This window comes from Eucyclogobius newberryi, unplaced genomic scaffold (assembly GCF_026437365.1).
Source record: "Eucyclogobius newberryi isolate DKJ021-1_F unplaced genomic scaffold, fEucNew1.0.hap1 SCAF_10, whole genome shotgun sequence".
NCBI lineage: Eukaryota > Metazoa > Chordata > Actinopteri > Gobiiformes > Gobiidae > Eucyclogobius > Eucyclogobius newberryi.
In genome coordinates, this window is record NW_027315724.1 from 15,096,450 (window position 1) to 15,119,165 (window position 22,716).

A 22,716-nucleotide genomic window follows, 5' to 3' on the forward strand; every position below is an offset into this window, starting at 1 on the left:
ATTCCTCATTTGTCCAGGAGTTATCCATCGTAGAAAGAGTTCAAAGGTAATTTTCAATCTGAGGAAGCTGGTCTGAGAACTGCGCCGAGCTGAAATCGGACAGAAGTCGAAACATCTTGACTTTAAAACATTTTCTACAGCAAATAAATGTGTTTAATATCATATTAAGGAACATTCCAGGCAAAGCAATATGATCTACATGGAAACAAGCAGAAAAGTAACGTAGTCCTCCATCCACCATCCATCTTCCATTATTTAGCTATTATTTGTACAGCCTCTCAAGTGATTATTTTTCTCTTACTCTGTTAACTGCACGTAAACCACATGAATGAATAATGACTTTTTTAGGCTTATGTACTGTGCAACATTCACTTCACGCGGATTTTCTTTGTTTTGTTTGCAGCCGCCATTCATAACATTTACCAAAAATTGCGGTGAATAATTCAAATGGGACAAAAAAAATCACAAACCAAGCAGTGTATAAAAAACAAATGGCATTGCAGAAACGAGGTTGGATGTTTGATGAAGTGAAAACATGCAAGAATGAGTCAGCTGTGCCCCTGTTTCTCCCTAAGAGTTTAATGTCGGTGTAATCCCTCATTCGTCCAGGCGTGTTCCATAGTAGAAAAAGCTTCAGTTGTAGTCATCTGGACTCAGTTTGAAAAAATAGACGTTTCGACTCTCATCCAAGAGTCATTGTCTGGTTGACCTTGATAACTGGTTCACCCTAAGGACAAGTTGCCGACTCAAAAACAGAGCAATGTAGTTTATTCGATCCAATGCAGTGAAGAAAGCTGTAAAGAACGGTACATAGGTGAGACGAAACAGCCTCTACACAAGAGGCTTTATCAGCACAGAAGAAATACAAGTTCAGGACCACAGAGCGCCGTGCATCTCCACCTTGAAGCCTCTAATCACTCGTTTGAAGACGGTGAGGTGAAGGTTTTAAGCAGGGAGAAAAGATGGTTTGAAAGAGGAGTCAAGGAAGCTATTTTTGTTAAAAAAGAAAGACCTTCTTTAAACAGAAATGGAGGGCTAAGGTTTAATCTTCCTGTTATTTATAATGGGTTACTGAACCCCTGGAAAGGTAGAGGACCAGGACAAGGACATCCGGATGCTAATCAGGTACTCAGGGTGGTTGAGCCAGGGTCCCACAAAGACAAAGAGGATTCTAATAGCCCATTAAGATTCTGAATAGGCTAGCTCGGTAGATACAAGGGGGGAGTTTCTGTTGAAACAAACAACTCTTTCTACTTCAGGAAGGCTCCGCCCAATGGGTGGGTCTTACCACAGAACAGTATTAATATCGGAGTTCTCGATCTAAATTCTTTTATTGACAATGACTCTTGGATGAGAGTCGAAACGTCTATTTTTTCAAACTGAGTCCAGATGACTACAACTGAAGCTTTTTCTACTAAGAGTTTAACATTCCCTTGTTTATCCGACTGTGTCACCCGCCAGTCGGAGCAGGTGATTTCATGCCCCCCGAACACCCGAAAAGTCTTTTATCCCCTCCATGTTCAGCCTGTCATAGATCTTAATAAATGATCTGCATAAACCATGCTTGGGCGATGAAAAGCAAACCCGTTGCTATATTTAGTTCACAGTTTTTAGCGGCCTGTTTATGCCCTTCGAAACGAATCAATTTCCACATGAATTTTTTACTAGAAGGAAATCTTTACCACTACCGGACCGCTCATAATTCACTGACTTGTTGGTAATATTACTGGGTATGACAAGGCAGCATTGGTTTCCCTAAGAGCACACTTTGAGGTTCGTACGCTTTGTAATTGGGTCATTACAGCCGCCACCATTCACTGTGGTCGAAATGGATTGTGGTGTTGATAGAAAAAGATGAATTATAAATTAGTGTAGCTGCTCGAGATTGTAAGTGGAGTACAGTTTCCTTTTCAGGCTTTGTGGTGCAGGGAAAATACGTCATTTGTTGGTGATATTGATCTTGCTGAGGTCATGCCGAAGAATTGGTGCTTGGTCAAGTTGCAAGTGCGGGCAAACTGTATCTGCGTCTGTGGTCAGGTAGTCCCTTTGAATTTGAGAAGTTGGATATCTTAAGTGGGTCGATTAGGAGGAAAAGTTAGTATACTTTCTGTAAGGAGTCTTTGTGTGTGGAGAGTGCATAGTTTCCACGTGAGTTCTCCAAACGATTCTAAAGGATGGCCTATGGTGGCAAAAAGTTCACTTTACCTTTTGACATGACTTTCAACACAGTATTATCAAAATCACACTTTTTGCATTTGTCTGTCCTCGATGTGGATGAGCAGTGACTCTACCCTGAGCTTCTCCCATTTAACTAAACTATTCTGTATGTCATTTTTAAAGTTTACAACAGTTTACAACAAAGCCTTTTAGATCAGGGGTGTCCAAAATTTTTTCACCAAGGGCCGCATTTTGAAAGTTAAACGGGGCCACAAACAACTTGACAATGTCGAATTTGTTGAATGACAAAGTAAATCTACGAAATTTTGCATTTGATTCTACCTGGAATATTAATGTTAGGTTGGTATAACATCAATATGCCTGAATTTTCCCAATTTCACAGTAAAAAGTACTAGTTTTTGTTGTTTGGGCCAACATAGCAGGAAGCTGGAGGGCCAACAAAAATTGGTCTGAGGGCTGCATTTGGCCGCCGGGCCCTAGTTTGGACATGCCTGCCTTAGATGGACCTGCAATGCTGTTTGGTTCAGATTTTCTCTAGTACAAAAAACCAAGTAGGGATGTGCACATATTCACATTGAGCTGGATGCTATGGCTGGGGGCTCTTTTAGATTGAGAGGTTCACAGTCAATTCTCTCTCAGTAATTGTGGTTTGGAGCAGAATTCAGACGTTGAAGAAAAATATTTGACTATTTCCTACTAGTACTTCCTAATTTGTAATGATTAAAAGCCTGCATTGTTTAGGAAATTAACCAGTTCATTTACTCAATTACTACTGCAGTCGCGTAATGAACACTCTTAATGGTGCAATATATTCTTCCCCCGGAACAAAATGCTAAACCTATACGGCGCATGAAATGAAAACGTTTTATAATTAGATGCAGTCAGCGCACAGCAGTCTCATTTAGACCCCAAGAACTGCTTTTACCCTACGATCAATGAAAACGTTTTATAATTAGATGCAGTCAGCGCACAGCAGTCTCATTTAGACCCCAAGAACTGCTTTTACCCTGCGATCAATGAAAACGTTTTATAATTAGACGCAGTCAGCGCACAGCAGTCTTATTTAGACCCCAAGAACTGCTTTTACCCTGCGATCAATGAAAACGTTTTATAATTAGACGCAGTCAGCGCAGAGCAGTCTCATTTAGACCCCAAGAACTGCTTTTACCCTACAATCAATGAAAACGTTTTATAATTAGATGCAGTCAGCGCACAGCAGTCTCATTTAGACCCAAGAACTGCTTTTACCCTATGTCTGTATACCCAAAACGACTTTGTACTGATCGCTTTGCAGTCAAGTTTAGCAAACTGTCAATTACCTGTTTATTTTCTTTTCTTTCTGACCTCAGCTAATTGAGTGGCTACTATGATTTATTTGGCGTATTCATCTAACCAGCGTCACATCACAACAATGCTTGATCAAGTTTCACCTTTTGCTAACTGCTACTTTGGCATGCATGTATCACCATTTATCGACCGAGACGTTTGACCTATTTGATGATTGGTTTGTTTGAAAGTCATTACCCCAAAAAGTTGCCACAGGGTTTTGGTTGCCTTGAATAATCAGTATTCTCCTTTGTTTATGTCGGGTTAGACTGTTTTATTTCCTCCAATTACCACTTCCAGCCAAGTTTAAACAATTGCTTGTCACTTATTTGTAATTGAAGTTGTCTAAATGTGTTGAAGTTATTCCGGAACGTTTTATTTTAGGCACTATTTCACATTGGTAAATCCAACTTCTATTTTACGCCTGTCTGTTGAGTGTAATTTACTGCAATTTCAAGATCCTTGCCAAGGACATTGACATCTATCAAAACATTTTTAGCTACGACACAGCGAATATGTTCATGAAAAAAGTACCTATACAATTATTTTCTGTGTGAAAATTGTTATGAACGCAGGTGCTTTTTGGTTTGAACGGAAGGGCATTTGAACCTTCTGGCCACAAAAATTTCTTAATTCTATCATTTTTACCGGCAGTGGAACAGGATCATTGCACTGTGTTTATAACAGATACAAACTTTGTTCAGAAATCAATTAAGACTTGAAATTCCTAAATTCCATACATAGTGTAAACTAGCCAAAACTAGTTTACACTATGCTTCCTCTTTTCTTAAGTTGTCCTTGTAAAGTTGATATTTGACGTTGTAAAGGGTATTCCATTTCTCTACTTTGTCAATAAACTTGTCCTAGTTCATCGTTTCACATTTTTTGTTTTTGGGTGCTCAGTTGAGGCTGAAAAATTATAACTCCAACCTAATTAGAGCAAAGGGGGTAATTACACCATCTGAAAGTGGCTATGACATTGCTGGTGTTGATTCCTTGACCAAGTATTATTCAAAGCAATTCCTGCTCTTATGCTGCACTGCTGCACTTACTGCTTTGGTGTCAATTGGGTGTGATGTATTGGAAGACTTTTTTGTCTTTTCCCCACATTTAGTTTGCATCATGTTCTTTGTCAAAACCTGCACAGGTGTGAACATCCATCCATTTTCTTATTATTATCCTGCGATGGGTCACGGAGGCATCAGTCTAAGCAGGGATGCCCAGACTTCTATTTCTACACACAGTTTGCAGGTGAGAGACACAGTCCCTCCAGCATGTCCTGGGTTTTCCCCGGGGCCTTCTCCTGCTGGAACATGCCCGTAACACATCCCTGGGAAAATGTCTAGGAGGCATCCAGAAAAGAGGCCCGAGCCACTACAGCTGGATCCTCTCGACGTGGAGGAGCAGCAGCTCTACTACAAGCTCCTCCTGCATGACTGAGCTCCTCACCCTATCTCTAAGGGAGCGCCCCGCCACCCTGTGGAAGAAAAAACTCATGACTGTAAGATCAGTTAGCCATACTTTGCTCTTCCTGGCAAAGCAATGACATCTCCCTGAAACCTTACATAATACACCTTCATTATCTTCTTCCATATAGTGGATATCTTTATGTCCAATCAGCAGTCTTGCTCTTTCCGAGCTCTTGCCTAATCGCAGGATCAAAAAACTGCCTTAACCTGACCCAAATGACACCCTGGATAAAAAGGGCTTTGCCCATATTGTTAGCTTTTACTAATCACACCACTGTCGCCTAATTATCTCCATCAGCTCCTACCTCATATTTAGCAGGCAGAATTGTACATTCCCCTTTAATGAGCTCCTTTTTCTCAATGCTTTTGCACAGACGGTATAATTAACCTTTTAAATAGCGGCATTTGTCTGGCAGTAATATTTCTCGTGCATTGGGCCCAGTAATGATGCCGCAGCCTTGACCTTCTCCCTGAGTGTTGTCGGTAGGGAGCAATAATTGAATTGTTGAGTCCATTTGTTGTTCCTGATAATTGTGGATGTTAATTCAGTTCTCTTGATCTTGCCAACGTTTCCTTAACAGCAATGTCTATGCGTGGTTATTGAAGCCCGCAGTCTGCTTCATTAGGCCTGAGTACATTTTTACCCATAGTGACGGCTGAACTGATTTGTACTTCTAATCAGCCTCTATGGTTTGCATGATATTCAAAAAGCATTGTTTGGAAATTAAACAAAGCAATGACCTCTGTAACTTTCTGACTATACTTCAGAACTTTCAAGGGGAACAATATCTAATTTATATAAATGTATTAATCATTTGAACAGCCACACTTTGATGGCTTCGTGTTCAGAATTGTTTAACCCTTTGTTTGTCCCATGCCTCACTTCACCTGTAATTCCACCGATTCGACATCCATCTTAATATAGCCCCACCTCCAGGGTTTCAGCATGGCGTGCCGGTGACGGAGAGCAGAGACAATGATCCATGGAGACGTCTGTGTGACGGAAAGGCGTAGTAAATGAGAGGTTATTTTTACCTATGTTCGCTTTGGCATTTTTGGCTTGTATGTGTGTCGCATTTTGGCCCTCAGAGGTCTGTTAATGAGCATATGATGATCTGTGCTTGCATTAGCCCCGTACAAATGCATCTTCAGACGGACTTCATCCTGCTCAAATGCAGCGCGCCAGGTTATTTGTACACAATCCCGCCCACTTTTCCCAACCGGAGTCGACACTTCCTGGTGCTGAGTGCGGGTGGGCTGCCTGAGTGCTGTGCTGTGCCTTATGCGCTCCTCCACCACATGCTTTTGTTTCACTTTTCCTTATTCATTTAGGTGCACATCAGATCATGGACACGCAGTGAAAAAATCTGTGTATTTATTTCTGCGAGTGTGAAGAACGTTTATTTCTGTGTTAGCTTAGAGTTGATAGCTGTAGAACTCCCCCCAACTGCACAGGACAGGGGAAGAGACTTTTTTGAGATAAATTCCCAGCTCAAACAAATTCCCGAATGTCTCTTCCCATTGTTCATCCCCATTTATGCTTACATCTGTCCAATGAAATAATGGTCAAATAAATAAACTGTGTATGTGTAAGGAAAAACTGAAGTAAATTTGCTTTTGAATATTTGAAGACGATTCAAGTAATGAAAAGTCTGGTTCAACTTTTAAAATGTTGAATATTTAAAGGATTTACTATGTACTTTTTCCTTTTATAACCATCTATAATGTTTCACAGTCTATTTGGCAAACTCAGGTGTTTAATATCGAAAACTGACATTGAAAACCCATGAAAAGTATTGAATATATATATAATATAATAAGGCAGCTCAGGTTTTTGGCTCATGAATATGCACGCCCTGATGTCCTGAGCATTAGACACAAGTTACTACATTATTACCCAGCATGCTTGTCACTGACTTGGCCCAAACAAGGTCACTGGCAGCAGAAGGACTAACCCCGCAGGCCTGTTCACTGCTGCTCACCGGACGGACGGCCAATCTGTCACCTGAATGTGCTCTCATTGTAGTATTCACACATATGGACATGTTTGCTTAGCGTCTGTCATTGATGCCTCAGTGCCATTTTTGCACACTGAAATCGTTGTCTTTATAGATTATTAATCGTGATGAGAAAAATTGGAAAAATATTGAATGGTGATTTTTTTTTGTTCTGTGTGAATGTGTGACGGCATGTGAGCAGTTACCAATGTAGTTTTACTAGTAGTAGAACCTGGAAGATTGGATGAACTAACGTATCGGTAATATTTGTATAATTTGATGGATAATAATTATTGTTTCACAGGACTATTTAGTATTGTTTGTTATATAATATATGTAATCCACAGACTTATTTATGTATTTATTTAAGTAGCACATAAGCATCTGTCTGGTCAATGTCCTGCACTCACGTGACATTAAATGCTTCTTGTCTGTCCCTTTTTGTATATAATAAATAAATAAAACTGATCTGCAAACATGCATGACCAGTTTGAATGATGATACTCAATAAAACAAGACTGCATTCGAGTTGAAGCTATAAAGTTCCCATGGCAAACAACAAAATATACTTTCTTTCTATGTATATGTATGTATGTTTGTATGTATGTATGTTTCTTGCAGTTTAGAGCTCAACTAACTTCTATATTCTCACCTTTTCGTCTGGGCTAAAATATTTATGCTCCTGCACTCTAAATCCAACATTTCAAACCTTAATCTGACCAAAATACAGTCTTTACTCGAGCATACTGTGTTCAACTTATACGATAAAACACAAATATCTAAAAACTAGCTTAAAGAAATTAATCTTAAATCTGGCGAAACTGTAAAGTGTGTGTATCTATTCAGTCAAAGTATTCAGTATCTTTATTTTTATCCTATTTAGTCAACCCGATCATATTTTGCTAATATATTGTCCTATAGTCCCTAGTTTGTGAATCTTGTTTTTATTAACTGACAATGACAATCAATCTTTTTTTAATTCTGATATCGATTCATTTCAGACATTATTCAGACGTCAATAGAATGGGAAACTAAATTTTGCACTGCTGCCATTAACCTTTTCATTGGATCATAACATGGCGTGGTAATTGTTTGTTTCCATTGTGGGGAGAGATTAGATGGATGGAAAGGTTAAACCAAAATGAATGTGGAGTGAGTGAGGTGAGAGTGGGCTTTGATTACACTGATTAACAAGGCCATTAGCTGTAATAGCTTCTAAGAACTGGCTGACAGAGAGTAAATGATGCCTTTCTTATTTTTTATTTATTTTTTTCTCAACAGAGGCTATACCTATACCACATTTGCTTGTGTTTGTTTAGTTGGAGGTTATGAGAATATTCAAGGTGTTGTGTTCAGTAGAGAATACAATGAGGTAATTGTAACTGTCCATGGTATTTTGTATAGACAATGGCGTCTACTTCATTCAATATATTTGAAGCAGATTTTTCTGGGGGAAAAAAGGTCAGACAGAATGATATTGCCTATAAATTTCAAAATGTGTCTTGTTGGATGAAACTATGAGGAAGAAAGTGGAACAGACAACTTTGGTTCAACATCAGAGAGAGAGAATGACCTAAGGAGGCGGGGCCAACAGTTCATTCTGAAACATGTTCTTCACTCACGGTTACAGGAGGGTAGTACATTTACTTGAGTTCTTTTCTGACACTGTCCTTTTACCTCTACGTGAGTAATATTTAGTTTGAGGTAAAAAAAAAAAAGTTTAGGTTACTTTTCTCTCTTAAAGGCGGTATGGACGATTTTTCGGCGATTTGAGAACGCAGGCGGAAGTGTGCATGCGCACTCCCCCGTGCGGACTGATACAAGATTTCTGTCCACTTCTGCGTCAGCTCGAACTGTCTTTCTCCGTCTTCATTTTGCCCCGTACACTGAGGGAACTATATTATGATAGATCCATGCGCTTAGGCACGCGGAAACGTGGGGACGAGCCTGACGCGGCTGCAGGTGAGCGGTAGGTGCGTTTTATGATTGATACGTGGCAGGACAAATGATTTATCCACGCCACGAGGAAATATGACAAAAAAATTGCTGAAAAAAATCGTCCATACCACCTTTAATTGTAGTAATTGTGAGAGAAGCGTTACAGAAAAAACAGTAAAGGATTCGCACATGTGAAACTTTTGAATCATTTCAGTTGCACTTTTTGTTCATGTTCGATTAGATAAGTGAATATGAACAAACATAAACAAGAACAGAGGCAAACAAAACTGGGCCATACATCATTGGCATAACTGAAACATACAATGGGCCAGTATCAGAAAAAGAAAGCAACTAAGACATGCTCCCAAAGTCTGTTTGAGAAGCTGTAAGTATAAGTGAATTAACTATACATTACGGACAAGCCAGACTGTTCACATTATTCAAACACATTATTAATTTGTTTTTTTTATCAAGTGACTAAGTTGCGTCATTTGATTGGACTTTCTTTTGGAACTTTCTTTCTTCAAAAAAATTATCTTATTTTTATTCTTCTCTTAATATTTTCATAGGTCTTTCTCGACTCCGCAGGGGCTGATTCCTGTTGTAGAATAAAAAGCTTGTGAACTTTCAGCTTAATACCAGCTCATGCCAGCCACGAGCCAGGATTCACCTCCCGATCCACAGCTTTTGATTTGACTGCAGCTTATTTTGACAAAGTAAACTTTCAAATGTGTTGTTTACTTCAGAGGTGTTTTCCTTTGAAAAGCCTCCACTGAGAACTTTTAAGCCTAAAAGCACTGGCTTGAGATTTAAGATTTAAGATTTAAGGGTACAAAGGCATTTTTTGACAGATTGTTAAAGAAAATGAAATTAAAATCTTTGATATGTTGAAGGAGTACTTTGGGAAATAAGAAAGTTATTATAATCAAGAAATTAACAACTATTAACTATCTATATAACTAAATATATTAACAACTATATGACTGTCTGACTGGAATCTTTATTAAGACATATAAATCTGAAGTTTCAAGGGGAATAAAATTATCTTAAAGGTGGAATGGCTGATTTTTATCATATTTCCTCGTGGCGTGGATAAATCATTAGTCCTGCCACGTATCAATCATAAAACGCACCTACCGCTCACCTAAGCGCATGGATCTATCATAATATAGTTCCCTCAGTGTACGGGGCAAAATGAAGACGGATAAAGACAGTTCGACCTGACACAGAAGTGGACAGAAATCTACGGGAGACGAGAGATGCGATGCGATCCGTTAATCCGCTAATAAACAAACGCACGTGTGTGTTGTATCAGTCCGCACGGGGGAGTGGCATGCGCACTTCCGCCTGCGTTCTCAAATCGCCGAAAAATCGTCCATTGCGCCTTTAAGTACATAAATGCATTAATGACCTGGACAGCCACTCTACAAAATACATTCAAATTAAATGGGAAGAAGAGTGTAATTTTGTTTTGACCAGCGAGGAATGGGAAAATGTATGTACTTCACAATAAAGGACAACAGAATCTCATGTTTGGAGTGCTCACTACTCACAGGGAGGGGCCGAGTGTTGGAGAAGTCGTGGTTGCCAGGAGGCACACCATTATCATGTGCTCTGGAAGTGTCCTGTTGCACAGAAATTAACAAAGCCGTGCAAAGTGTTTTTGACACCAACATCCCACTCAATTTCAGAATTGTGTATCTGGGCATCCAAATCCCTTCCATGGACAGATACCTTTGGAACATACTTCTGGCGGCCGGGAAGAAGGCCATTACAGAAAAATGGATGGCACCAACTGGACTGGACCGACAACATAACTGACAGAAAATGGGGGAGAAATCAGATATGGACTCCATTTGAATATTGTCAAATTTTATAGAAACTCGACTAAATGGGACTTTTGTTTTGGACTTTTGTGTGCCATAACTTTCTTTTTTTGGTTGGATGCCACACCTACCTGAATTATTATTATTATTTCCATTCTGCTTGATTTGTTTCTTTCTAGTCTCACCTTCTTTATTTTTGTTGTTTTGTGTTTTTGTTATTTAGAAAAAAATTAAAACTATATATAGAAAAAAAGGGAGCAGAGAAAAACTACCCTGCAGACAAGATCAATGAAACAAGCACGAATGAAACCAAGCACCGGTCCTCGCATGCTTCTGACGAGGGGCCGACGTCACAGCATGGAAAAAAATGTCTAAAGGTTAGGGTTATGTGTCCTTTAAACATCAACACAGCAACAGTGAAGTACAGGACAAGTATCTGCATCTCTATATTCAACATAGATTTATTTATTATAGAGTATCAGCGGCTCTGTGTACTTTTCATTTTTACTTCAATGATAACTCAAAAAAACTAATATTTCAGAGGAAATAGTCAGAGAGATGTCAGACTAGTATATATAAAAAGAAAAGTACATGGTGACCTGATGGAAAAATGAGCCACCAGCTTCACACAAATGGTTATAATGATCAACGGGAGAACAGAAACATGACAAATATGCCTTCTGGAATAACAAGGACTGAACCTAACTGAATGCATGGTCGTATCCCAGCAATAATTATGTTTGAAATGTGCTTTTATTATTTCAACCGAGAGGAACTAATATAGACGGACAAATAAGTGGGTGATGTGCAGGAAATATTTTAATTAGACATTGGCAGTTCATATTCAGACATCAATGTTGTGTTAAATATGACTAGAATGTGTAGAAATGAGCAATTCTTGAACTGCATAAAAACTAATGGGTAAAAAACTGTTGAAATGTGTGAGAAATCAGCAAAATTACCATTCAACTGTGTCTGGGCCCCTTTCAAAAACTAAAAGGTCGTTTCTGAAGAGTTTCCTTTACACAAAACGTCCATATAAAGTCAATTGTATGAACTCCTTTAAAATGTTTTGCATGTTTTGCATCTAGAAACTGGTGATGACAAAGAGTTGGAGAGGTTGGGAAGGCTCGTGGTTCTGCAACCGCAAAGAAGATACATCAAAACCTGCTCCTTTTGTTATTGTCAAGATAAGCAAAGCACATAAAGAGCCAAAAATAACGCTAAATACAAATTATGCCCTGATGGTTGTTGATATGCTCCATTCTGCGTTCTTTATATGCTATAATAAAGTGGTTTCTTTAATTGGAACACAAAGGATTTAGCTTGCATTAGTTACCTTATACATAAATAGGGTTTATCTCTATTCAATAAGCTTTTGGACTCATGGCAGTTTGTAGCCCGTTATAATAAGCCATAACTTTGAAGCATTTAACTTGATATAATCATTAATTACTTGATTTAATCTCTTGTTTGGGTAAACGTCATTTACCCCGCACAGTATATCGTAAAAGCAATTATTTGGGGTAAAAGAAATTCAATTGAAGCTATAACATATTATAATGTATTATAATATGCTATTTTAACATTATAATGAGCTATAACATTTTGAATACCGTATTTTTCGGACTATAAGTTGCACCAGCCAAAAAATGCATAATAGAGTAGAAGAAAAAAAAAAGAAAAAAAAAAGTTGCACTGGAGTATGAAAAGCGGTTGTAAGTGTGAAAATAACAAATAATATCACATATAAGTTGCTCCGGAGTATAAGTATATACGTATAAATATAAGTATAACGATGAAAAAAGGTGCAACTTATAGTCCGGAAAACACGGTATACATGTTGGATTAGAACCATAAGGAAGAAACTGACAGGGATATTTGATCATCTGTCATGGTTCAACAGCCGAGTGGGTGGGACTAATGGTTCATTCAGAAACATGTTCTTCACTCATGCCGCAACATCAGGTACAAGCCCTTTAAGTTGTTTTTATGAATATTACCTACCTTATTCTGCCCCGCGCACTTCTGCCTCTCTTTGCTTACATTTCCGGTTGAGTTCGCCTCTAAAATATGATACAAAGTAAATTGATTTGCATAACATTTTCATTGTTGCACCAACAAGTCAACGATGCACTGTTTCTCTGGACGTCTTGAAAACGGCGTCATAGTCTGTGTAGAACTCATTTGCTATTGAGATTGGGAGCTCTATGTAAAATGATAAAAGCAGAAGGACGGACATAATTAATGGCGGCGCACATGGCAGATTCCGGAATAAGGTGAATACATATGCCACATTACTATTTATTGACTTAATCCTCCTCATTTTGGTCGGCCTTGCTTCCTCTTCCAAGGCGAAGTCCATCTGAATGCTACTTTGGTGATGTGTGTCCTGGTCACTGGAGTTTGCTCTCTTGCGCCACACTCAGGCTTCTTACTTTCTCGTGGAGTTCCTTATTAGGGATGTGTCTGAAGCAACCAACTTGTTCATATCACCTTAGAACAACTCGCCAACAAACTGAGACGTGCAGCAAGATGGTTTGACAATCCAGCAAAGACTTAAGGCTCAATTTCCATATTTAAACATCTCTGTGGCTCCAAGCTGTTATCGTTGCTGCATTTTTACTTCAAAGTCTAAATACTGTACTGGCTTGACTTCCAGATACGTTGAAGCGGTATTATAAAGTGTTACCTAAGATGGTTCAAACGGTAAAAGTTCCAAGGCCTCTTCAGTAAGTAGCACAAGCAAGGAGATGCAGCAGTCTATCGGTTCTGAAGGCTTCTCAACGACGCATCAACATTATGTTTTAATCAAAGAAAAAGACAGATTTTTGCCCCCCATTCTACAGCTCTGAAGGTTTCTGCTTTGTGTGAGTCATGCGCGCTGCAAATTGAGCCTAAGATCGTGCGCAGCTGATCAAAGGCAAAGGTGGCAGACAAGCAGCATGTAGAAATCCATGTGACAAAAATATGTTCTCCCTTTGGGCACCAACGATCTTTTCAGCCGAGCACCGACCTCGGCTTTGACCACTATAGGCTTCTGTTTTAGACAAAAACATGTGGGTTTCCTCGATGACCCCTGCTTTCTTGTGCTGGTGTTTTTCAGCCTATTGGCTCGGCACAGTGGGAGAATGGAGAGCGATAGGTCACTGCCTCCCTTGATTACCAAATGTCCTGTGGAATTGTAGGAAATTCACCTTTACTGTCAGCAGAGGGTATTATTAGGTTCAAGATGACAGCTTTGAGATGATAGAGACTCGTGCACATCTGCGTTATCATCCAGAGCAGCAGAATACCATAGAACGGTGAAATCATTGGGAGCCGAATTGAGTTTTTTATTGATTCAAATACTAATGTTGTGCATTTAAATATTGGATAGAATTTTAGCTGAAAAATATGAGTTGCATTTCAAAGTACAGGATTGTCGTTTTTGTTTTTTATTTTGACTTTCTAATGGAAAATATGTGTCATGTTCCTGGATTTCATCAAATGATTGTTCGGTTTTTGGAAGAACATTGCACCATAAACACTTGATGATAACAGCAAAAAGGAACAGATGTAAAACTGTCATGGGATAAACACTATGTACTGACAAACTATGCATCCTTTTGTCCATGGTAATTAAATGATGTGTGCAAAGTGAACACTGTCGAATCACATTATGTTTGATCTGAGACCCTTTATCCCATCGCGGTGCCATTCTGAGAGCTGCCAGCATGGAAGTGTCAAATGTTCAGCCGGAGCTGCAAAACAAACTAAAGTCCTCATTTTGGTCAAATAATTACAGAGCTCTGGACTGGTTAGGAGTCATTAAAAAGCCTAAATCAGGGGTTTTGTTTTTTCATTATTTTTTTCAATCCAAGGTTAAAAAAAGTTAGCTTGAAAAATGTTGTCCTAGAATAGAATTGTATGAGTAAATTCTGATTTTGATTATTTGGTGCAAAAAAGCAAATGCATTTGATGGACACATGTCAGGATACAATGTGTGCACAGCAGTTTGATAAATGGAAATGATCCTGGAGGAATAAAACATTATGGCCCATGGCGGCCCATGGCCCAATGGCTACTGTTAGTGAGTTGGAAAGATTAGAAGTCCACCATTACAATATATTGCCCAGGCCAGTGGTTCCCAACCTTTTTCTCCCAACGACCCCTATTTGACCTGTGGATACGTTAGCGACTGAATCATCCTTCTCCTTCCAAGAAAAAAATAATTATTTTCATATCTATACAAAACAATTATGATTATTAACTGCTGAGAAAGGCTCTCTACTCCAGATGAGCGGTTCTTCATCTGACGAACGGTTTCAGGATAATAATGATTGTGATTGAAGAGCTGGTTCTCCTCCTGAGTGGTTCCAGCTCCACAGTCCATCTGCAAACTGAAGCACGTCCGCCTGTCCGTCTGAGGGAGGTGGATCTCTCCTTCACTGTGGAACTCCCAAGTTTCTACTTTTTCCCCAAAGAGGTTTGTTATTTTGTCCTTGCTAAGAAGGAGGGTCAAGGACATTTATCTAAGGACACAGGATTCTGAGACATATCTAAATTCCTATGAACATTATTTAATCTGTTTTCACGCTTGCCCTTCGAGGCAACTGCAGCTGTGATTTTGGACTTTACAAACAATAATTGAATTGAATTAGCCATAAACAACTTCATATAAGCAATTACAATGCAATCCCTTCATTAAAACTCACAAAATCGAGTTCAGACCAATTTTCTAAGAACCCTAGGGGACTTCCTGAGAATCTTTGGGGGTATGTATTATGTATTTATATGATAAGGACCAGTATGTACATTAAACATGTAACACACTACAACGACATTCACCATGTCCATCTCTATGAGCAAACAAACAAGGTTTATAAATATTGTACATTTATACTAAGGCCAAAGGGGACAAATCTCATGGACAATGAATGGTCTTTTAGTGAACATATAACGGACCTAAAACCCACTTCAGTGTTTAAAACCACCAGTTCAGCTGGATGGATGTTTTTCCCAGTGGCACTCCCATGAGCGGTTTCTGGTTAAATACATTCGATCTTCCCGGTGGTGTTGACATGTTCCGCGGTCCTCTCTCCTCCCTATGAACCCCGTCCCAAAGCGCACACACTGCAGGTGGCTCCATTCGGAGACATTGGCTCCTGGTGCGCGTCCGTTTGTACGCACAGCGCTACGTATACGCGTGGACGTGGACGTGTGCGCGCGCTGCCCATATCCCTGCCCCGTCTGCGCTCCGCGGCTCACTCTGTCACATCCACGCGAGGCTCTCGTGCTGAGGAGAGTGTGGGAATGCGCATCAGGACCGCTCTGGCTCCTCGGGACGTTCATTCAGACGCTCTTGATCAGGTCCACCGCGTGCGTCCAGCCGGGACAGAGGACTCCTGCACTGTGGATGTATGGACAGGATGGCTGGGACCAAGGGTCTCCTGAAAACGCCGAGGTGAGAGACCTTTAGCACTCAAGAGACACTTACGTAAACATCATTTGTGTTGTAGCCTATTATAAATCATAAACGCGCGGAATAGTTTGATATCTGCATTAATGAGGCTGTTGTGCCAATTAAACACATTTCAAAGGAGAGAATGTCGCAAAATACGCACATGGCACATTTATGCTGCATTTCTTTTTTTGTATTTTTTTTATTATTAGATTATTCAACATTGCGTGCGCACAGATGTCAGACAATGTTGATGTTTTTTGTTAGTTTTTTTATCCAAAGGAGCGCTCATCGACATCAAATAATACGTATCATGCGCTTTAGCCGTGGTCCTTTTTTAAACTGCACCAAAAAAAAAAAAAAAAAAAAGTTCCCCGGTGTTGTGAAAGAAGTGGCCCTGATCCTTTGACATGTCTGCGTCTGGCTCTGAAAGGAGGGACATTTCACGGGTTAATTGCCTGGTCTTTCTCGCATGAGCCCGACCCGCGCACGGTTCTACCCGGGGCTGCAGCACGAGAAGCCCATTACGCACAGCTGTCAATCCCCCGCGCGCGTCGTGACGGAAAAGGTCGCCACAAAAAGAGCCACTCTCTCCAAAGCCAAAATGTGCCATTTAATGCGCAGAGTTTTCTCACTCCATTTCATCTCAGCTGCTCCGTTTGTCTGAATCCACTGCAAAACTGTGTCCCTGTGTGCGTGTTTTGATGTGTTCCTCGCAGCTACTATTTAACAGATTATCAGTTCTTCTTCTTCCTTCATGGCAATTTGACTTTCTCTCCTTTTGATGTGACTCTGACTTATTTTGGTTTCTTGCTTTGCTGCTGTGACACTTTGGCGCGTTATCCCGTTGGTACACAACCTTTGCTTTGAAATAGAGAGGAAATGTGAACCAGCTGCGGCTATTTCAAATTCATCCCTCAAGCTCATTATTTTGCGAATTGGTCCTCTTTGGTGCAACTGCAGATCAGCTCTACCAGGGTAATAATGAACAATCATCATTATTATCCTGGTTTTTGATTGATTCGCGGTTCATGCGCTGTAATATGCGTAACAGACTGTAGGATCATGATGGGGGACACTTTTTGAAGGTCCAGCCTTTTTGTTATTTTTTGTGGTAAGTCTTGAATATCTGCATTTGTTTTTTTAAAGCGCTAGATGTCTAATTTACATCAGAGAAATGAAATATCATAAATATTACACAAATCAGTTGGGAATCTTTTTCAAGTCAGATGTTTGGAGGTACTTGGTAGTGTATGCCTAAATAGTGAAAACACAAAAAACATAAATTTCGTTAAATGCAATATTTGTTGTGCAGAGACAGAATCGGCTTGTGTTCGTATTAGGGATGTGCTTCAATATAAAAATATTGATATCATGATACTAAATTCAATGATACAGTATCAATATCAGGGAATGCTGTAAAGATAATATATATATATATATATTTTTTTTTTTTTTTTATTTATTTTTTTTTTTTTTCAGAATCAGAATTTTGTTTTTATCGTCAGTAAATTCACAAATTGCTTCGGCAACTGGTGCAACAACATAAATATGAATATAACTAATCATTTTTAAAAATGCATCAATAATAACTAAATAACATGCAAATGTAAATAGACATTTATTACACAAAATGTTGCTTGTTTGGAGAAAGTCAACTTTTTACAGTATTACCGTGTATTTGACATATTCACACTTTTGCGACAAGTTGGCCACTGTCCAGGGTGTACCCCGCCTAAGGCCCGAAGTCACTGGGATAGGCTCCAGTCACCCGCGACCCCGAAAGGGAACAAGCGGTAGAAAATGGATGGATGGATATTTTTGATGAAAATGTGTGTATATTTCATATAACATTTCAGCAGGTAGTGGTTTAACCAATGACGACTGTTTTTATTGCAGTATATCTCGTACAATATATCGACCAACATGTATGGCAAAATTGTGATAATATTGTATTGTGTATTGAATCACATTGTGAACGACAGCCCTATGTGTCTGTGACACTTGCTGGAAAAAATATTGGTCTCACACTTTTTCATACTCAAAAACCTTTCTGCACACGCCAATGATTAATATGAATTGTAAGTTACGTGGAATTAGAACCAGAATTAACTGTCCCACTTTACCCATTGTCCCTTTTCACCCATATTCACAAAAATGTCATTTGTGGGAGAAATGTGTCCTTTATGTTTGACCTATCCTTCTAACCAGTGGCACCAAACAACCTTTCAGGAGCAGTGGGCGTCTGTTCGATCACAGTGCAGCGACTGGGGACACATTTTCAGATCTATAAAACAATTTCGAGAGTAACTACTATATATTTAGCTTAGTATTGGCCTATATTGGAAATATTTTAGGTTGTTGAGTCTGATTGGGGAAGCCTAGCTAGACAAAAGAAGAACACCTGGCACATGCTGTGAGTATGAAGACAAGAAACAGAGCTGAAGATTTGAAGTTTCTCTTTGGCGGTGATGAGAATGGAAAAAATAATTACAAATGAGCACATCAAAAGGACAGTTCAGTCTGATGTTTTGAAATTAAAATCTGGGAGGTTTGAGGAGATTTGTGGAGTAAAAGATGACAGAATTTAGTGAGGCATTAAACAATATAAATGAACAAAACAAGGTGGATACTTACATTGTCGATTTTAATCATTTGATATTTTCATTTGATGTGTAAAAATTGACAAAATTGCTTTATTTGGGACATACAAATCTGAACAAATGGATTGAACCAGGTTTAAAGGAGGTTTTCTTATGCGTTTTTCTGGAACTTAACATTAATCTACAACATACAGTAAATCACAATTTTACATCATGTTCATTTTAAAATGCAATGTTTATCCAAAACTAAATAAATTAAGGGATTGTGCATTTTAAACAGCATTGTACACCTTTTAGAGTTCCGTTTGTTATTGTTTCAAACTTTCCACATTCAATTCTAATCCAGCGTGACTTTAAATCTGTGAGCTTGAAAAATGGTTTATGAGCCACTAAAGTTCACATAGAAAACACTCGGATATGTCCACAATTACTACTATAGAGCTGGAGTCCACTTGTAATGTACTCGCTGACATGTTTATTTAAAGAAGCAATCAAAGTGTCTTCAAAGCAGGCAGGAGTCCAGAGCGCTGTTGACAGATCGCTTCAGCAGTGGACAGTATGCACCACTGGAAATGTCAGGCATGACGAGGAGACACTTCTATGCAAAATAATGATGAGAAATCTTCTACTGTGATGTTCAGTGTGTCCTACTTACAGACATCCACAGTTCTATCCCAGTGACAATATTGTAGCACATCTCAACAACAAAAGAAGTGCAGAGTAGCCTCATCAGTCTATACGCGTTTTACTTACCGGAATATGGATAGAAGCAAGAGATCCAATCTGGCAACCCGAAGTGAAGAGCTCATTCTGCTTTGTGATTAATTGCCTTGTGAACCATGGCACCAAATGTCAACATAAACCACTGTCAGTGCATATAAATGCTTTATGAATAAATCAACCAATTAGATTAGCAAGATGAATACTGGGTTTTAAAACATTTCCTTTATGCCTGGGATGTACAATGCTATACTGTTGGAATGAAAAATATTGACAAATATGAATATCAGATTTTGCATGTTCTATTTAATCGTAATCAGACAATATTTTTACAATGCATCTAGAATGCACTGAAAAGTATAAATGTCTTGGTTGAGGTTTAAGTCTACAATAAAACGTGGACCATAAGATGAACCATGAACAAGAAGGCCGAAATATCAATTTAGACCATTGTTTTGAGGTTATACTAAACCTATACTCAATATTTTGCATATTTTTCTAATTTTGAATATCTCCTAAACAATAATAGTGACTTTATAATTTTTTTTTATACAAAATTCAGTACAAAATTACATTCAGTTTGATATGGCAAACATAATAAGCAAGAAGATTTGAATGCCGGACCAGACATTTCTGTACGGAGCATGTTTCTCTCTGTGTCCGGGTGGTTTCTTCGGGCACAGGTTGCTCCAGTTGCATTGAAGGATGGGTCAAATGCAGAGGACAAATTTACTGATGATAAAGTGCAGGGCCGTCACAACAAAAGATCTTACCAGGGCTGCAGCTCAGGGGCCCACAGAGTGACACGGCTGAAACTTTCTCCCATAGATGTTTACAACGCTTTATTTAAAATTGTTTTTTTTCTACCTCTTTGAAATAAAACTACTTTATTTCAACTCGAGTGCTGTGTGAGTACTTTGAATGTAATAACAATTTTCTGAGATCTGGATACATTAAGTAGTTTCAAAATTAGTGTGTTAGTGTTAGTTTTATTAGTGTGCTGTATAAATCAAATCAAATTTATTTATAAAGCACAATTCATACAAACTGCAATTCAAAGTGCTTTACAGAGTTTAAAACACAATTTAAAACAAGTAATAAAGTAAAAACACAATGCAGTTTAAACAAATGTAAAACAGTGTACATTAGAGTAAAGTAAAGAATACAAATAATGTAGTATTTTAAAATATTAAAAACCAGGTATGTCAGTCATAGGCGCGGCTAAACAAAAAAGTTTTTAGTTTGGATTCAAACACAGCCGGGGTGGGGGCCTGTCTCACGACTTCGGGAGACAGGCCCCCACCCCGGCTGTGTTTAAATAAAACACATTTGAGGGGGGCCTCCAGAGTATCTCAGCCTTGGGCCCTACTGACACATAATACGGCCGTGATAAATATGAAAAATGTTTACTTCTCTTACTCACGTTTTTTAGATATTGAAATGTACGAAAATTTTGGCCTACCTACTTTGTACGTTGTATTTGAATTTGCTTGGACAGGGGAGCTCATAACCCAGTATTCATGTGCCAGTGTGTGAAGTTATTCTGAGCTGACAATAGGCGTCGGCTAAACCTTCTGGACCAGTGCCTCGGTACAGTAGGAACAAAAGTACTCGCCATTAGCCTGTCCCTGTCTCTGTGGAGATAAGCACTGCACGTTGCGCTCATGTCTTTTATTCTTTTCGCTGAGGAAAGTGCTGAGGACATGACAAGCATCGGGTCTGACAAAGTCGCACGCTGTAACTCTATGCCCTTGTGGCCCGCAGTAACTTCCAGTCGTCGGCCATGTTCGAGGGCTCCGAGTGTGTGGAGGTGGAGGGGGTCAGCACGGACAGCACCATCGCCTCGTCCGTCAGCGCCTGCAAGAAGGTAAACATGTCACTCACACAGGTCCAGGAGATTTTACACAAGAGCTGCAAAGATTGTGTTTTTGAGTAGGTAATAAGAATAAATGAATGGAATGGTACAATATAGGTTGTATTATGGTTTGATGAGCTGTGCAGTGGCAGCCAGAGCGCACATAAACTGAAGCCAGCGCCACTATTTTTACCCGTTTTTCTGCGTCACATCTGTACAAACATGCTCTTTGTGCAGGGAAAAACATTAAAGCCCGCGTTAAAACAAGCACTCGTTGTTTAGAGGAGAGAAAGCACCAATGAGGCGGAGAGCACCATCGCACTCTCTCTTATTCTGCCATTGATAAGCAGCTAAAACACCAGTTTAATCCTGTTAAAGCCATTTCACAAGCAGAGACTAATAGCGGAGAACATATCTGCGCATACGGAGGGGAGATTTATGTTTATGTGATGGATCAAAATGTACTTTTTTGAGCTTTCAACCCAGTGTGGTTCTAGCCAATACGATATGTCGATATTTGGTTTGCTGCTGTGGCTGATAACCAATTAGAAATAATAACAAAATATTTGTTATTATTATAACAAATATGTTGTTATTATTATTGTATTCTAGTGCAATTATTTGTGGTATGCTTGTGTAAACATACAGCCATATTTTTAGCCTAATTGCTTTTCTATTTCCATTTGCTCTGATGCTCTGGGGACAAACTGGAGATGACACTTGGTCACACAGCCTGGGGCAGTGCCAGAAAAAAATACTGGCGCCGATACTGTCATCTGATAACAGCATTGGTGAAAATCAGTCAATATTGGCCACTACCGATCTTGCAACCAATAAACTGTGTCCCCCATCCCTTATTTTAACCGTGCTCTGATTCTGCTTCTGTTATATAGCATTGTTTCCACATCAAAAACATACATGGAGTTTTATTTAGCTTCATTTACGCTAATTTGTCGGATCCTCTTTACGAGATGCACTCCTCTCTGAGCCTCAAAACCACAGTTAGAAATGTCCCAGTTTAGTGAGTACAGCTATGATGTCTTCTGTGCTGTTTTTAAATCCATATCCATCATCGCCAGACTTGTTCTCGTGTTACACCCTCCCCGTTTACCTTGTGTCCATCATTTCCAGTTTGTTTGCACCTCCGATGTTGTGTCCCCTCCCGCTCCAGCGCTCAGCACACCCATGGTCTGTGTAATAACATGCACCCACCCCACCCCGGTCCGGCTCTATAGCTCCATCATGTCCCTGTGACACAGAGGAAATAGTACAGGCCAGTCGACCAAAGAGGTGAGGTTTAATTACCTTGTCTATGTCCAGAACCAGGAAGAATAGCTGGTGTGCTCGCTAATTAGCCTTCA

General features: G+C 39.3%; 1 protein-coding gene across 5 annotated transcripts in view; it reads left to right on the top strand.

The window, feature by feature from the left end:
• The window catches only part of sphkap (SPHK1 interactor, AKAP domain containing), a 92,704-nt gene that overhangs the window by 31,666 nt on the left and 38,322 nt on the right, over positions 1 to 22,716 (top strand). For 4 of the 5 annotated variants that reach the window (XM_072461783.1, XM_072461787.1, XM_072461788.1 and 1 more), the window contains exons 1-2: positions 16,002 to 16,180; positions 21,265 to 21,367. In XM_072461783.1, coding sequence (XP_072317884.1) covers positions 16,137 to 16,180; positions 21,265 to 21,367 — 147 coding nt within the window. In that variant the 5' untranslated portion in view covers positions 16,002 to 16,136. Of the gene's footprint in view, positions 1 to 16,001; positions 16,181 to 21,264; positions 21,368 to 22,716 lie in introns of those variants that run through there. The other variant, XM_072461786.1, reaches the window with a different exon arrangement.